General features: G+C 35.7%; 1 protein-coding gene across 1 annotated transcript in view; it reads right to left on the bottom strand.

The window, feature by feature from the left end:
* Positions 1-220: 220 nt before the first annotated feature.
* The window catches only part of KCNJ3 (potassium inwardly rectifying channel subfamily J member 3), a 150126-nt gene continuing 131112 nt past the window's right edge, over positions 221-19234 (bottom strand). The window contains 2 exon segments of the mRNA XM_021703161.1: positions 221-748; positions 750-808. Of these exon segments, the coding sequence (XP_021558836.1) occupies positions 221-748; positions 750-808 (587 nt within the window).

Raw genomic sequence — 19234 nt, 5'->3', positions numbered from 1 at the left:
ATGCCCGTTAATAAGAACTTTCTTAGGATGTCCTCCCTTTACATAACTTTTGCTTTCTGCACAGTGGCAATACCTGGGAAGAAAGGGTTCTCAAATATGCATATATATGACTGGGGGGGTGGGAAATGTACCTTTCGGATTCCTTCGAGAATTACCTCATCAGCCAAATATTGGACTATTACTAAATCAAACAGCAAATAATGCCTATGGGGGTGTTTTGTTATGTGAATCGATCAGAGTTCATTTTTCTTAATTTGGCTGGGAGATTCCCTTCCATCCTCGCTGCTCCTCCAGCCATCTTTTGAAGCTTTGGTGGCAAGTCGGCCACTGACTGGCTCATGGGGTCAGACAACATCTTGGTGGTTTTCGATACCAGTTTTTCTTCTGAGTTACCGGGAACTGAACTTATTCGTTGAAGTTTCATGGGCAAATCTCCCAAGCTGTAGGCTTTTTCTGAAGTTGTAGAACTCATCCTCAAGAGTTTTTTGGGAAAGTCTTCTCTTCCGGTAATTTTCTGTAGCTTAGATGGAAGTTTTGTAGTAATGTCATCCAGTCCATCTAAGCATTCCACAGAATTATGTCTTTCTTTGCTGTTAGTTATGGCTGGTGCTATTAAAGGGGATGACATAAGAAGCATCTCCTCCTGTTCTTTCACACTATAAGGTGGGGTGGGGACTTCAAATGTCGCATGGAACTGGGAGTAATCAACTTTAAAGAACCCTTCTTCTAAGGAAATCACAGGAAAAAAAACGATGACCCCAAAGAACTTCATCTTCAGTGTAAGATGTTCGAGCTTGACAAGTCATCCCTATAAGCAAAAAGAAAGTCTTTGATAAATTATGCATAGTAGAAGGAAATACAAAGCCAGTTTGACCTAAGGAATTCATTTTGCTTTCTTATTTAAGCTTTGAACTGCTTGTCTAAGTAGACTGAATAAAAGAATATGTTAAAAGTTTTCATGTTAATAGTTTTAATACATATACTTTCTTCCAATGAAAAACACAGGGAACTTTTACTATACATGTTTGGAGGATGGTACATTGAGGCCTAATTAGTTGCTTTGCATCCATGAACCAAAAGTAAAAATGGCACAGATCAATTTCAGAACATATGTGTCTCTAGAAGAAGTGGAGAAATCACAAAATCATTTTCCCTTGTTCACGAAGCCATGTGATAATACGAAACAGACCTGACTTCGCAGCCAAACTTTACCACTGTGTAAACTTGAGAAAGATACTTAACTAAGTATCATTTCGCTCTTCTGTAAAGCATGAATATACCTGCATCACAGGATGCTGAGTACAAAATCAAATAACATACAAAAATGTAAAATGTGTCATATAATGTCTTATTAAAGGGGAGCAAATATAACTATCCCAAGTATTTGCTTAATTAAAGAAAGTTGAAAATATTTTTATACCGGATAATGGAAAGTCATCGCGGTGGTTCCATTCTTCTGGACCTTTAAGGCCAGAATGAACTTCTGCTCAAGTCTTAGAAATCCATATGCTAAAATCAGTAATCTGTGACAATGTGATGTTTCCAGTTGTATTCCTGCTATGGGAATCTCTGAGACTGGATGCTGGATATCAGATCTAAAATTTTGCTATTTACATGTTATTTGGATACCATTTACCTCATGCTACTCTTTTTTACTCAACCATATTCTCTTCACAAATTATATATTTAGAGTGGGTTACTATTAAATCAGTCAACCTCTGCTATTCATTGGAGACGTGAACACTGGAAGTAAATGAATACACTTAAAACATATTATCAAATTTCAGTCTTATTTTAGCCAAAAGATATAATTTTCTGTAAGTTGTAAAATTCACTTTCTTCTACTTTTACTATCAGACTTCTAGTAGAGCCTATTAAAGCGTAAAATAATAGACATGTTGTAAAAATGCACCTCTGTAAAATTAAGTATAATTTAACCAAACGATGACAGTCCTTCTGCTTACATTTCTATTCTCCCTCTGTCATTCTATAAAAAATAATTTCTATTGTGTTTAAGCCTGGAATAGTCTGGATAAAGGGATATTCTGTCTTTTCCCCCGACTAGTGATCACACAAAGAATATCTGAAATTAGGATAAATGCATAACTGAAAAGCAATATTGAAGATAATTTCTTTCTTGAATCTTTCCAAACTCTTGCCTTGTGACTACTGGTGATATATCACCAAGGAAGCAGTTATTACACTTACATACCATCCTTTTCCAGATGTTTTAAAAAAATTGATGTAGAAGATGAATGCCGATCATATCTCAGGCACTGGGTTAGGTGCTATCTGTATATTATTTCTGATTCTCAATATCATCCTAACAAGAAAATATTCCTTTGTCCAATTTAAAGATAAGGAACATAGCGCTCAGAGAAACGATTACCCCTTGACCTTCCTTGGGCACAGCTCTAGGAGGCTATAGAAAAAATACCGTATTATTCTAATTTCTGGTGGTTTGGTTGTTCTTTTTACTTTGCCATCATGTCTCTGTTACTTTAGTTAGGAACCCCATTCTAAACAACCTATCAAATTAACTGTCACAGTGAAAATCTGATACAGGCCAAATGCCAGTCTTCACAGTCAACATCTTATCAGGAATTGTTCCCGGAAACATTTATGTATGAGATAACAAAATTAGTTTTAAAAAGTAATTTGTAAGTCTTAGAAAGTAGCAACTGTCTTTTCAAACAATTTTCTAGCATCTATTTCATGAAAAAAATTACAGATCAATACTTATTCAGAAAAGATTCAAAAATGTACTTCCTGATATAGTTACTGGACTTTATTTTGAATAGTTTAAAGATCTAGCGAAGTACCTAGAATAAATGACAACTATCAATGTACCTACCCATTAAGTCACAAAAAATAAAATAAATAAGTACCATATATTTGTTTAAAGAAGTACCCTTTTGTTTCTCTCCAAAAGCAATCACTCTCGTAAATTCTTTATGGATCTTTCCAGCCCAGGATATTAATTTAAATTTAAGAAAAAAATCATAAATATATATTTACTGCTAAGTAGTAGTACTTCCTTTATAACCCCATTTTAATTTTTAAATATTATTCCACTGAAAATTGATGGTGGAGAGAATTATCTGAAGTAAGGAAACACAGTCAATATAACACAGTATAACATAGGTCTGTAGGTTTGTCCTTTGGTCACTATAAATCCATGTATATATTAATAGTTGAAGTAAATTCAGATCCTAAACTTTGTTCAATTACTTGTAACAGTAAGTGAGTAAATATTGAAACAAAATTTTATTACTATCACCATCTTAGCTCATTTCATTTTAGTGACTTTTTTTACATTGGGAAGGGAAGATGAAATTAAAAATCAAAATTCTGTCCCCATTATTTGTCATTATAACATACCACATTGCTGATCCTTACCCTGAGTTGTTTCCTGTGAAGTTATCAGAAATCATAGAAAAAACACTGGAGAAATTTAAATGGTGGGGAAAAGTGGGGGAAATAAAGTCTTATAAAACTTTCACTTTGGGGAAACAAGCCGTCGATTATTAAGGTGCATATGGCACAATGATATCTACAATGTCAACAGGTATTTCAAACATTTGTTCACATACAAATACCCGTAAGCATTGTTACTCAAAGCCAGTGGATGATTCTGACAGAAAAGTATGGTGGGGAGATTTTATTCTACTATATGAAATTAACTAACTTCCCTCCATAGCAAACTGTAATACTTGTGAAGCAGCATCTTTATAAAGCTGAAAAGTATTAATTTTGGCTGTCAATTCCATTACTTAAGTAGCTTGTGAAAATTACCTGAAACTCCCTGAGCTTCAGTTCTCTCTTCTACAAAGCAGAGTAGTATCCTCCCATAAAAGCATAGAGAGTTTGGGACAAGGGCACAAAACAGTGCTTGGTATTTAGGCAGTGCTTAATAATGACTGCTGGGTTTACTGTTCTGTAGTGATCATTTGCATTTCCTGCTGTCCCTGAAAATTAGTGTTCCTGCATTAATGTAAGTGGGGGATTTTGACATATTAGTAATTTGTGCCATATTAGCAATACAGAAAGTTAAATTCAAAAATGTCTAGATACCAGATAGCAATTCCCTTTTTGGAAATGTCAGTTAAATATTCAAAATGTTTTAAAATATAGAAAAACGTGCATTACTCACATTCCCAATTTTTAGGGTTTCTTCTTTTCTACCTAAGTATCTGTAATAGCTTGGGAGACTGAGTGTAGAAGCTTGGGGTGGTATTAAAAAGGCCTGCAGCAAGGTGATTAAAACCATGACAATACTTTAGTAATTATACCAAGAACATTTGCCAGCACTTTAACCCTCGTTTGTTTTCTGCTGTTTCTTTTACACTTTCATTAGATGTAGGCACACAAATATAAACATTTCCAATTCAACAGCATCATAGTTATTTTAAGATTTTTTTTCTTTTTTAAGTTTTTACTTAAATTCCAGTTACCTAACATATAATGTTAGTTTCTGTAGTAGAATTCTGTGATTCATCACTTATATACCCAGTGCTCTTCACAAGTGCCCTCCTTCATCCTCACCACCCATTTAACCCATTCCTCTGCCTGCTTCCCCTCTAGTAACCCTCAATTTGTTCTCTATATTTAAGAGTCCGTTTCATGCTTTGCTTCTCTCTTTTTATTCCCCCATGTTCATCTGTTTCATTTCCTAAATTCCACATATAAGTGAAATCATATGGTATCTGTCTTTCTCTGACTGACTTATTTAGCATAATAAATTCTAGCCCCAGCCCTCAGGATGCTTCTCAATCCCCAAGGGCCTGGCCCTGCCCCTGCACCACCCCTCAGACTCCCTGGCACTTGAGCCCCCCACCCCCACCCCTGCAGTGCCTTTCACCTTTTTTTTTTTTTACCCAGAAATCCAGGGGGTTGGTAGGGATAAGTCCTGCCAAGGGGGGCCAAGGGAGAGGAGGGGATAGGCTTTCAGGGATCCTTTATTCTTGTAGTAATAATAATACTAACAGTGGGGAAATGGGGTGGGGGGAGAAAATCAGACCATTAAAACTGCTCGTGGGGGGCACCTGGGTGGCTCAGTTGTTAAGCGTCTGCCTTCGGCTTAGGTCATGATCCCAGGGTCCTGGGATCGAGCCCCGCATCAGGCTCCCCGCTCTGCGGAAGGCCTGCTTCTCCCTCTCCCACTCCCCCTGCTTGTGTTCCCTCTCTCGCTGTGTCTCTCTTTGTCAAATAAATAAAATCTTTAAAAAAATAAAATAAAATAAAACTGCTCATGGTTTAATCCCCATTCAGGCTCCTCTTTTTACGTGACCTGGACATTGTGGACTTGACAGGGAGGGGGCAAGAGTCAAAGCCGGGGAGGTCCTTCCCAGGACAAGGAGACACTGACCAAGACAGACAGGAAAAGAGCAGTCTTCCTCCACCCAGTTCTTTGTGGTGCCTTTTGCATCCAGGACACTGAGGCCTCTGCTCATACTCCTCACTTACCCCCCAACCCCTGAAAAAAAAAACAATCCAGAAATGACCAAATGACCTCACTTACCCCCCAACCCCTGAAAAAAAATACATTCCAGAAATGACAGGGTATATATATATATATATATATATATATATATATATATATATACACACACACACCACTGCTTCTTTATCCATTCATCAGTCGATGGACATTTGGGCTCTTTCCATAATTTGGCTATTGTTGATAATGATGTTATAAACATCAAGGTGCATGTGTCCCTTTGAATCAGTATTTTCTTTTTTTAAAGATTTTATTTATTTATTTGACAGAGAGAGACACAGCGAGAGAGGGAACACAAGCAGGGGGAGTGGGAGAGAGAGAAGCAGGCTTCCTGCAGAGCAGGGAGCCCAATGCGGGGCTCGATCCCAGGACCCTGGGATCATGACCTGAGCCGAAGGCAGACGTCTAATGACTGAGCCACCCAGGCGCCCCTCCTTTGATTCAGTATTTTTGTATCCAGCATCATAGCTTTTAAATCTGGTTTCAACTCAGAATATTAATGTGAAGTTAACATATGGATAATGATATTAAAGCATTATAAGTTGGATAACAGAAATGCCTTTGATGGTCAATCTGCAGTTTAGACAATGTTCTAAGATAACACATAATTGACAGACTACCTCTTTTTACAAAAGTTTTCCCAAAATGATGTTAAAAAAATAAAATACAATTGGAAAGATTTAAAGTAAATATAATTATGTTTCCTAAGAATCTGTGTGTAGCATTGTATTCTTCCTTGTAGGTTGCTTCACCTTATGCTTCTTACTCTAAATCATTTTTAAATAATCCATGCTTAGATTCATAATTGCAAATGCCATTTGAATCGAAATAAATGCAGGTAGGTAAATAGCATTATTCACAGGGTACTATATGATTGCAACTCTTAACCGGCAGTGCGGCTGTTTGTGTATTTTAACCAGGTTCCAGACTTGAACAAATGTGATGAAAATCAACACGAGCTCATCTCTGTGGAAACTGGTAAAGCAACAGATGCTGCTACTGGAAATAGCTGGGACTTTTGATCCTCAGATGAAAAACATTTTGTGAAAAAAAAAGATTTATTCTCTGCATTAATTCTTAGATAAAAAAGCTATTATTGCTGCTTAATGTATTCCAGCACTAGTGTGTTGATCTAAAATGATAGAGGCAACGGAGGCTAACCTTTTTCCTTTTGACTGTCCCCCTTCCTGATTCTACTTGGAAGTTTCTCTTTAACTGAACTGAACACTCATTAAAATAACAAGTCTGAGAGCTTTTTAAGTGAAAATGGCAAAGCGAGTTGCTATTTGACAAGTCCTTAATGAAACTTTCAGAATGCCTCCAATGCAGTTATTCTCTGTTGTTTCTGCTAGTCAGAAACGGTCGCCTACATGAGGTGGGGTACGAGATGGTTAAACACAATATAACCACAGGCCAAGGGGAATGTCTGGATGCTGTGACACAGAAAACATCAAATAATCAATAACTTCTGCACAGTGGAGGATTTATCTAAACCTTAATATAGAAGTTGCTGAGAGAGAGAAAGAGAGAGTGAGAGAGAGAAAGAGAGAAAACTCCCATTAGGGTGGCTGTGTTTTATGTGTGCACTAAACAAAAGGGAGAAAAAGAGAAAATCTCTTCTAATTAAGCCATGTAGTAATAATGATAGGTGACAATAATAACAAGTAATATTCCTGTAGGGCTCACTGGGTCCAAGAGTCTTTCTAAGCACATTGTACATGTTATCTTGACTTCTCACAACTCTGAGGAAGTACTTGAACCCCAGTTCCGCTACTAATTAATGTGTGACCTTGAAAACAACTATTAAATCTCTTTAATCCTCAGTTTCATCAGCTGTAAATTAAGGCCCACTCTACTAATTTTACATAGATATTGTGAGGATTAAATAAAATTAAGTGATATGTATAAATTGCATGTGCAATAAATATTGCTTATTTCTTCCAGAAGAGTCCCTAAATGGAGGTTACCTGACTATGCTACAAGTTTCATTTATATGCACACACACACACACACAACACACCTGCAATTTTAGCCAAATAATATATTGTTTTTCTTCATCAAATCTGTCTTTTTGTCTTTTTTTTTCCAAATTGGCAGTGTTTTTTATTAATGAATCGACTAACAGCTTAGCATGTGCAGCATGTGCTATTATCCCCAGCAATTTCCTAGACTGCCCTACGTTATTGCTCTGAGCATTACTAAATAAAGTCTGTAGCCACCTCTTCCCTGTGGTACTCACCCAATTTTGCCCATCTCCCAAGCTACCATAACTGTAAGGCTTACTTGGCATTCTTTGCCTGCTCTCTGTTGTGGTGCACTGAGCTGAACCCAAGTTTAAACTATAAACTTTCTGAGGAAGTATATGATGCTTGGGTTTTTTTTTTTAATCTTGTTTATAAAAACAAAGACACTGTACACCACTGTTCAATAATACTAAGGTTATGGCATCGGGCTCCTCTGGGATATAGGTTGCAAAGCTATTAAGAATATATAAATTGCTTCCAGAAACTGCAGTTTTCAAGTAGATGGAATCCCTTTAAAGCACAATCTATTCTGCTCAGACACTTTTAGAGAAGAGTAGAAGTTTCTGGCATGCATTCAACCCAGTATTATCCTCTATTATTTACAGCACTTGGTCTTACAATGTGTTAGCAGACATAACCTTGCCATTATTGCTCAAGCTAGGTCAAAAAATTCTAAAAAGATTAAAAGATAAAAGGAAGAAGAAAAACCCAATTACATTTGTTAGAAAATAAAATGTCAATAAGAAACTTAGCAACAGGGCGCCTGGGTGGCTCAGTCGTTAAGCGTCTGCCTTCGGCTCAGGTCATGATCCCAGGGTCCTGGGATCGAGTCCTACATCGGGCTCCCTGCTCGGCAGGAAGCCTGCTTCTCGCTCTCCCACTCCCCCTGCTTGTGTTCCTGCTCTCGCTATCTCTCTGTCAAATAAATAAATATAATCTTTAAAAAAAAAAAAAGAAACTTAGCAACAAAGATTTCAAATGTAATACTTCAGGTTTCTCAGTTTCCAGAAGAACAAAAGAAAGGAAAATAGATTTTTAATGACAACAAAGAAAATGTTAGACTCCCAAAAAGCAATATAAATGCAGGTGTGAACAGTTAATGGCAGGTAGAAAATATGACAGATAATTCATGGTCATCCTGTTGAAAACGTATTTAAGAGACTCAAGCTTATATTAAGCCAAAGAACGTGGGCTTTGAATATTGAGGTTGCTGTGGTTTTAACCACACACAATTAGTAAGACCTTAGGCATATTATTGAAATGATCTGAACCTTAATTGCTATAAAACATGGACAGTTACAAGGGATAAAGATATATAATTTCTAAGGTTATTGCAATTACAAATTATATAATCTATTTAATGGGTCTACTATATTACCTAGTAAATAATAAAGGCTCAGTAATAGGTAGCTATTATCAATCATTATCATTATTGGGGTTCCAATTAGCTAAAAGGTCATTTTAGATATATTTTGATTCTTTAGTGATCACCCCATTTCTCAGAAATAACTCCAAGCAAATGAAGTAATTTTTGCATATTTGGTTTCTATTAATTTGACATAGACCATGTTGTCCACATATATCTGAAATAAGAGGAAGGCCCATTAGCACCTATAATATAAACAGAGTAATGCCTGGCACTGTCAACATGGTGTACCCTGCACAAATGTGATTGGCTTTACAGTAGCAAATACTTCCCTTGAAATACAATTAACTTCTCTGCCGTGTTGACAAGGCACTACACTCAGCAATCCGCTCCCACTTCATACAGAAGCATTACAGGATTTGACCAATACACTTTGAACTGACTATTGTTTCCTTAACCCAACAGTGGAAATGTTCCATTCTGAGAGTATTGCTTTCTCTTTTCCTGTATGGCACCAATTAAAACATGTTTCCTTACACTGACCATTACAGAACCAGAACAATAACTACCTAAATCTATTCCTTCTATAGTTTTCTCCTGTTAAAATAGGATTTTTAGCTTCTAAAACATTTTAATGACGTAAATATAATGGAACCAAATTACTGTTGGGGAATACCCCATATTATAAGACTGACATCAGAAAAGATGTTTTTCAAAGGGCAAATGTAATACATTTATCACTTTAAAAAAAAAAGAACATTTTTCAGATAATGCTGGAATTTAATTATTTTGAAGAACATTATCTCTAGTCATAGGGAAGAAAACTTTTTGAAATATTGTCTAAAGCATGTCAGCTTTTAAAAACTGTTACATATAAATTACAGTAATTAAATGCTTATATTATTTCCTGTTTTTTTTAAAGATATTCCTAGAACGGTATTTTAAAATGTCATTCATATCTGCTTTGTATGGGGTTATGAACTGAAAGTTTGTGTCCCCTTAATATACAGGTTGCAATCCTAACCTCTAATGTGATAGTATTAGGAGGCAGGGCCTAGTAGCTTTTAAATTATGTGATATTTAAACAAAATAAATAAATAAAATTTAAACAAGAAATAAGAAACAAACCCAAAACTTACCAACATATCTTCCTAGCTCCTTCAAAAACTAAGTGTCCATTGTAGTTTTATCTCTTTAAAAACTCTTAATGATAACTACAACACATAGTAAAAGATATATGCTATATCCAAAGTATTTTCTATGTATATTGTAATTCTCTCCACCATTCTATGAAGTATGTAGTCTTCATTTTCTCATATGATACATAATGATACTGAGGTATTAGGAAGGGAAATAGCTTGTCCAATGTCACATGACAAGACACGGTGGTAGTCAAGGTGTAAAGTCATGCCCTCCAATTCCATGCTATTCTTTTTAACCTGTACGTTATTTTGCTCCAATTTTCTTGAATGGATGGCTTTCCCATTAAAAATTACTATGTTCTAGGGGCACCTGCATGGCTCAGTTGGTTGAGCAACTGCCTTCAGCTCAGGTCATGATCCCAGGGTCCTGGCATCGAGTCCCACATCAGGCTCCTTGCTCAGCGGGGAGCCTACTTCTCCCTCTCCCTCTGCCTGCTGCTCCCCCTGCTTGGGTTCTCTCTCTGTCAAATAAATAAATAATTTTTAAAAAAATTACAATGTTCCAGACATATTACTTGGTCCATGTATCAAATGCTTGAAATGTCCTCTCTCATCTCTCTACCTCTTGATGTAAATTCCTCATATTCAAAGCTCAAATCAAATGCCATTAAATGTATGAAATCTTTCCTGATCTTTCTACTTTAATTTATTGTCTTTGAAATATACCATATTGTCATGCACACACACACACACGTGTGCAAAGGCACATACAGCCACATTTCTCAGCCACTAGGTACTATAAATATCTCAGTGACATGCATAATTAACTTCATTCAGTAATAACACTTAACATTTATTAATTTATTAAACATCTCTTTTCTGCCAGGTACTCTTCTACATGCTGAACGACAAGATGCTATGGCAATGGAATGAAGGATCAACCCACTCAACCTCTATGTTTAAACCTAGTCTCGAAAAGCGAGTAGTAGTTTGTTACATGGTCCCTGTCTACCGTGTGAGAAAGACACATTGTGGGCTGGGTAAAGAGCATATGCAAAAGCACAACCAGCTGCACTGGAATTTAAGACACAGTTTTTCTTTTTTTTTTTAAAGATTTTATTAATTTATTTAACAGAGAGAGCACAAGTAGGGGGAGCTGCAGAGAGAGGGAGAGGGAGAGGGAGAAGCAGACTCCTCGCCAAGCAGGGAGCCCGATACGGGGCTCGATCCCAGGACCCTGGGATCATGACCTGAGCCGAAGGCAGACGCTTAACCGACTGAGCCACCGGGCGCCTCTAAGACACAGTTTCTATTTGTCCATTCGCTGTGGTTACAAACACGTATCAGATTGGAATAAGCTTCTTAAGGGAGCTCTTATCTACCTTGGCATCTCTAGTACCCAACACTGTGCCAGGTATTAGATGCTCAATGCATTCTTCAGGAGAGATACTAGGAGGAATGGAGGAACAGGAAGAATAGGAAAGTTAAAAATGTCAGTGCTGGAGAAGTCAACTTTTTGAATGACACAGAACTCTCATACTGGTCAGTAATCTACTAGATTGCCAGATCCACTAGAAGAGGTCACTAACAAAAATGCAAGGGACATAATGATACTAAGAACTTCTTATTTTGATTAGTGAAGTGGGGCAGGGGAGAATATAAAAATAAATTATATATAAACACTATATAAAATATGAATGACTCTTCTGCCACAAAGAAGCAAGAGACACTTGCTCATAAATCACATTCAGTGGTAACCAGTTAGTTTTTCCCTCACCTTTTTGTGAAAATATGATGGACAGATGTATTTCTAGATATATTTTCTAGAGAGGTTAGATTTATTTGCATTTAACCATTAAGCCACATAATTAAATTAATTGGATATTTTGATACACTTGAATACTTGACCTCTAGTTAAATCTAAAGCTTTGGTGAAATTTCTATCCCTCATGCCACTGTAACTGTTCATTTTAGAAAATGCAGTGTATCCATTTTTACCTGGCAATTGAAAACTTGTTTTCTCCCAAAGTTGTAAGGCTTACTTTTTGTATAGGCTGCTATATTTTTTCAGTCTCAAACTATAGCTATTTTTTAACGTCTCCTTTGGCAGAAATTCAAATATTTTTTTTTCTTTGCTTTCAGGCTTAGAACAGAACCTGGATAAATATTTGCAATTCAACAGTTATTCTGGTTCTGTGCTTTGCAATAAAAAGAGAATTTTGCTTCTAATTTTTGCTCTGAAGTTATTTATAGAAACTTATTGAAATGTAAAATAAAGTCTCTATAATTTTATGGACACTATTACCGAGTGCTTTTTATTCTAGATGTGAAAATGTCACTTCGAAGTAATAATCACAAACATATGATATTTAGCACATGTATTTTAAAAGAAAACTGAATGACTGGCTTTAACATGTACATACCTGTCTTATGAAACCATTTCATTTTCTGCCATGACGTAAACAGGTGTTTAAAAATTAAAGTATTAAGTTTCCCTATCAACATCACTCATCATCAGGGAAATACAAAGCAAAACTCCAATGAGATATCACCTCATAGCTGTCAGAATGGCTAAAATCAAAAACAAAAGAAACAGCAAGTTTTGGCAAGTATGTGGAAAAAAGGAACCCTACTGCACTGTTGGTGGGAATGCAAACTGGTGCAGACACTGTGGAAAACAGTATGGAGGTTCCTCAAAAAATTAAAAACAGAATTACCACATGATCCAATAATTGCACTACCAGGTATTTACCCAAAGAATACGAAAAAAACAGAGATCTATCTGAAAAGATATATGCACCTCTATGTTTATTGCAGCAGCATAATTTACAATAGTCAAAATATGGAAGCAACCCAAGTGCCCACCAATAGATAAGTGGATAAAGAAGTGGGGTGTGTGTGTGTATGTATATTGTGTGTATACACATTACTCAGCCATAATAAAGAATGAAATCTTGCCATTTGCAACAGCATGGATGGATCTACAGGGTATTAATGCTAAGTGAAATAAATCAGTCAGAGAAAGATAAATACCCTATGATTTCACTCATGTGGAATTTAAGAAACAAAATAAATGAACAAAGAAAAAAAGACAAACAAAAAACCAGACTCAAATACAGAGAACAAATTGGTGGTTGCCAGAGGGGAGATTAATGGGGGATGGGTGAAAGAAGTGAAGGGAAGAAGAGTACACTTATTGGGATGAGCACTGAATAATGTAGAGAATTACTGAATCACTGTATTGTACACCTGAAATTAACATAACACTATATGTGAATTATACTAGGATTTTTTAAAAAGTTTCCCTAAACCACATGGTTTCTCAGCTTCTTTGATATCATTTTAATTCACTTTAATTTTTTAACAAAAGAAAATCACTTTAAAAAAGCCACAATATAAAAATGCTGAAGCAGATAGCATATGGGATGCAATCAGAAACTTCCTTAAGATTGACATTTTCTAAAAGGAAATGATAACTGAACTCCCTAAAGTTTATCTTAAAATATAGTTGAACTCCTAAGGCAGCCTAGATTTTCTCCCAGATTTTAAAATGAAAAATGAGGGGCGCCTGGGTGGCTCAGGTGGTTAAGCGACTGCCTTCGGCTCAGGTCATGATCCTGGAGTCCCAGGATCGAGCCCCACATCGGGCTCCCTGCTCAGCAAGGGGTCTGCTTCTCCCTCTGACCCTCTTCCCTCTCATGCTCTCTGTCTCTCATTCTCTCTCTCAAATAAATAAATAAAATCTTAAAAAAACATTAAAATTAAAAAAAAATAAATAAAATGAAAAATGACCTGTCTACAAACATTCTGTTAATGGTAGAGAGCCACGGTATACTGGCAAAATTCTTATCTGACCTGGTGATCTTTGGGGGAAATTTAATCTTATATATCTTTGCAGAATGTTTTGACACTTGTGAACAGAATTATTTATATCATATAAATAATACTAAGAGAAACAATATATAATAATGTCTAATATCCAAAGGCTTATTAATATTACAAAACAATATGTCTAAGGTCTAAACAGGAAGAGAGAGAGAAGGAAGAAAAGACAAGTGAGTTAATCTACTTGGAATAATAGAAATCAAGCTCTCTGGCCAGATGCCCACAAAGGAATCATAAGATAGAATAAATAGTTGGTGAATAAGCTTGCATTTTGTGGCCGTACATACCCACAGGTATCAATTTTCGTGTCATTCATAATCAGAAACTGCATTCCTATATATTGTACCTATTTTAATAAACTTTGAATTAATGGTGTTTATTCTTAGATATATCACTTCTGAACAAGCACCAAAAAAAAGAAATTAGAAAATAATTTAATGATGGAGTTGCCTTCTCTGCCTAATAAACATTTCAGAAGTTAATAAGGTAATCCTTCATTTGATCAACGTGCAAGATATATAAACTGTGTCTGATTAAATCTTTAATTTTATATATATATATATATATATATATATATATGAGAGAAAGAGAGAGGGAAGTACCCAGTATCATTCTGAGAATGTTTCATTTATTAATTCAAAAATTCCATAGGAAAAAAATGTCAAAATTTCTCTGCATTTAGGTGATGAGTCGGGAATAATAGAAATTATTTTAAGCCAAATCAAAAAGAAGAATATTGAGAGACTAATTTTTTTTTTTAATGGGAAAAGAAGCTGGTTGGTGGGGTGGAGTGGGGAGAATGTTGTTTCAGACATGTTATGAAGTTAAGCAGATAGTTCATAACAAAAATATCATCTAATATTTACTGCACCTATATTCTAGGGCCTATGTTAAGATATCTAAATGAATTAGTTTATTTTCAAAATCCCTGTGGAGTAGTTACTATCCTTTCTTTTTTTCAGGTGATAAACCAGTCCCTAAAAAAAAAAATGGGCAAAAGATATGATCAGACCCTTCATCAAAGAATATATACAGATGGTAACTGATCATATAAAAAGATGCTCCACATTATATGTCATTATGAAGCTGAAAATTAAAACAACAATGAGATACCACTAGGTACCTATTTGAATGGCCAAAATATGGAACACTGAAAACAGCAAATGCTGGTGAGGGTACAGGAAAACAAGACTGCTCACTCACTGGTGGTGGGAATATAAAATAATACAGCCACTCTGGAAGACAATTTGGCCGTTTCTTACAAAACTATATATACTCTTACCATACAATTCAACAATTGGGCTCTTTGGTATTTAGGCAAATGAGCTGAAAATTTATGTCCACACAAAAATCTGCACACAAATGTTTATAGTAACATTATTCATAATTGCCAAAAGTTGGAAGCAACCAAAATGTCCTTTAATTGGTGAATGAATAAATAAGCTGCTGTATATGTATACAATGGAATATTATTCGGTGATTAAAAGAATGAGCTAATAAGTCACAAAAAAGCACAACCATAAATGCGTGTCACTAAGTGAAAGAAGATAATATGAAATGCTACATACTATATGATTCCAATCACATGACATCTGGAAAATGCAACTATGCAGACAGTAAAAAGATCAGTGATTACCAGGATTTGGGGATTAGTAGGTGCCAGGCTATTCTTTAGGATACAATAATAGTGGCTACATGTCATTATACATTCATCAAAACTTAGATTGTACAACACAAAGAGTGAGCTCTAACGTAAACTCTGGACTGAGGTTGATAATGATGTGCCAATGTTGGTTCATTGATTGTAACAAATGTACCACGCTAGGCCTCTATGGTAATGGTGGATGAGGCTGGCAGGGGAGGTGCTGCTGGGCTGGGGGATGTATGTACCTCCTGCACAATTTGTGAGCCTAAAACTTCTCTAAAACATAAGGTCTATTGATAATAAGTAAATTAAAAAGTTAAAAAAATTAAAACAAAAACAAAGAACTCAGTACCTAAGAGAGATTATGTAACTTGCTCAGGGCCTCATGGCTTGTAAGTGATGGAGCCAGGTTACTTCTGTTCTTGGTGTTCACTATGCTGTATCTCAAGAGCCCTCATCCAGGCTTATATGCTACGTTTCAACCATTCCACTAAGCCATAAATGTGGACCTATATGCCGTGATGCATATGGTGAAAAAAAAGACAATTAACATATAAATCAGCCACCAAATTTGTCTTTTTCTCTAACAAGTTCTAAATTTTGATTATTATAGTTTAGGAAGCCATAAATAAAGAGGTCTTAAAAACTTTTAAAATTTTACTTTAAAAAAATTGCTTTTGAGGTTAAAATGAGAAGTCATATAATCAAACACCCTATTTTGTCGTTCTCAAATGTGTATATTCCAAACACCTTGCTTTCTGTATTAGACCATATCTAGCCTATTCATATATGTATAAGTAGGCACATTTGTTTTGCTGTACCTATGTTTTACCCCCACGAAATGAACGGAGGCAAGAAATAGGTATGTTTTCTATGTAGGCTAAAATAATTTCCAAAACCCATGTCTAATGTCAAAGTTTCCACAAACAAAGATAAAATTACATAATTATTCTTTCAAAATATAAAGACAATTTCCCCTCTGGGATTTGAAGCCATCATTATTACTTACACCGTCTTTGAGGGCTCCATTCTCGCTGATGCTGACAGCTCCTAGTTATTGTGTAGGCTGCTATCATGCTCTTTTAAATCCACTTCTTGCCTCCAGCAATACATACTGTTTTCTTAATCTTTCTTGAGACATCAATTCTTTTAAGTGTGTATAATATCTAATAAACTGTGGAAGAAGTAGAGCTCACTATAAACTACCACAAGATCCAAGTCTAGCACCGTTATTAGAATATGGTAGGATTTTAATGCAGAAATGTTCCTATCACCATAAAAGAAAGGGAAAAGTACATAGACTATATTTCAAGACAAACACAGTAAACACTCAAAGGTTCAAACTGCCAGAGGTGGAATTAACATGACACTTAGAAAGCTTAGGTTTCAGAGACCTTCACTAGCACAGTGAAGCACATTTTCATACATTTGATGTCATAATTTTATATTATTTTTATCTTAAAGAGAAGCCCCCAAATTATGTAAGCATCCACTGCTATATAGATTTGCACCTGCAAAGTGCTATAACATGTAATCCAAACAAGGCTCAGTGACTCAGACTGCATGCAGTTAGAAAGATTTGCTATTCCCTTGCTGATATCGTTTTATAATTCATCTGTCCTTAATATTTATTAACTCCAGAAGGAGAGTACACATTCGGCATACCTTTTATAGGCATTCCCTATTTCACCTCAAGTGTGTACTCACATCTCATCCATACAAATTGCTCACTGAACACTGGTCTTAACTTAACATCATGCTTTCCCACCCCAAAGCTGTGCAAGAATCGGCCTTCCACAGCACCTGACAATGATCCTGACTATGGACTCTTCCTCACAATTTCCATTCCTGTCTTTCATAAAGGACTCAATAAGTGTTGGCTGTGATTCCTATTACTCTTATTTATGTTTTAACATCTACTTTCAGAGACCAAGACCAAGATCTTATTATACAAAACTATAATGCTGAAAACCTCTATCGGATAAGGAGTATTTGGTATTGTATCTTGAGGGGAAATTGTACTTATCACTTGAAAAAATGCATCAGTCCACTCACTGGGGGGGGTAACTGGTGTGTTTTATCAAAGGCTGTGGCACAGTCTGACAGTGTTTGCTAGAAATCACCTCGACTGCTCTATGAAGAAAGTATCTGATCAGGGCAAGACTAAAGCAGGCAGACCAGTTGGGAAGCTCTGGTGAGGGACGATGGCCAAACAATGGCTGTGGAGATAGATCTAAAAGATATTTAGGAGGCGAATCTAACAAGACTTGACAATTGATCGGATGGAGAGGGTTAGAAAGACTGGCGACCAACAATTTCATATTATTAAAATGATGAAAATGGACATGCCATGAAAGTTTACTTGTACTCATAAAAAAGAGAAGCTAAAAATAGTAAATTAAATCATACCCTTTAATTTTCTGAACTTTCTGATTAAATGCGTCTGACAGTTTTGTACTGTCATGCCTGCCAACTTATAGTCCGAGCAGCCCGTAGCATGAGAAAAATAACCATTCTCATCTAATCATGTGCCATTAAACTAAGAACAATTACTTCCAACTAAACTGTCTCTCCATTCTGCTAAACTCAAAGGAAATGTTATGACCGAAATGTCACCTCAAATCTCAAGTTCCTATATCTGGCATTAATTTCATTAATTATAGCTTCATTGTTTTACTCCTGATCTGCTGACAGAGCACTGGCTGGGTCTCAGCCAACTAATCAGATTAAATACATTGTCTTTGAAATGTACGATGTGCATCTTAATGAAACTGTTTTTCCTAGACTCCTTTCTAAACAAACAGGTATCAATAATCTTATGGTGACTTGGTGACATTAAAATATGTTTTTAATGGAAGGCTTTAACTTTCTTATAATCAACAGGAGTCTGCTGGAGTACAGCCAAATTCACTACTTCTTTTTCAGGAATATAAGAGCAAAACAGGCAAAGAAAATGTACTTTATTAAGAGCTTTGTTGAGACAAAGAATTATGTCTGTTGTAAATCAAATAACCTTATTGCCTGAATAGTGCAATTAAAGAAACACATAATAATTTGAGTTAGAGAGGCCTTAGGAAACAATCTAAAACACTAACTTGTATCAAAGAGGGTAACTGAGGTACAGAGGAGTAACAGATTTTACCTATTTTCACTTTTTTTTTTTACCTACTTTCACTTATTATAGCACAATTTGGTTTAAAGATGATGTCAACACTAGAGAAGTGAAAGGAGAACATGGGCTCAATGACAAGACGATTTGAACACAATCTAAATCCTTCCTCTAAAATGAGAAAGGTTATTTTGTCTAAATTCTCCATATTAACTTAATTCTCTGTATAGGTTTAGTCACATTCTGAGCTGCCCCTTATTTTAATTAACAGCTCTAGCTGCTATTAGAACATGTGAAGGGAATAGCCATCTGTCTCTTTTTCTACTGCCATTTTAAAATAATATTTGTGTTTCGGTTCTTGGTATACCTATTCTGAGGTCCTATGAGCTCCTTTCAATCCCTACTCAACTAGGGCAAGGAGGCAAGTCACAGAACCAAGATGGTGTGGTGGATGAAAATACACTATCAAATAGATGCTTTTTTTTTAGTTTATTACTTTAGACCTAAGTATTATATAAAATCCACTATATGAGAGAGCATAATAATATTTTTGATATAGTGAT

Source organism: Neomonachus schauinslandi, chromosome 3, assembly GCF_002201575.2.
Source record: "Neomonachus schauinslandi chromosome 3, ASM220157v2, whole genome shotgun sequence".
In the NCBI taxonomy this organism is placed as follows: domain Eukaryota; kingdom Metazoa; phylum Chordata; class Mammalia; order Carnivora; family Phocidae; genus Neomonachus; species Neomonachus schauinslandi.
This window is presented reverse-complemented; position numbering and strand designations above follow the sequence as displayed.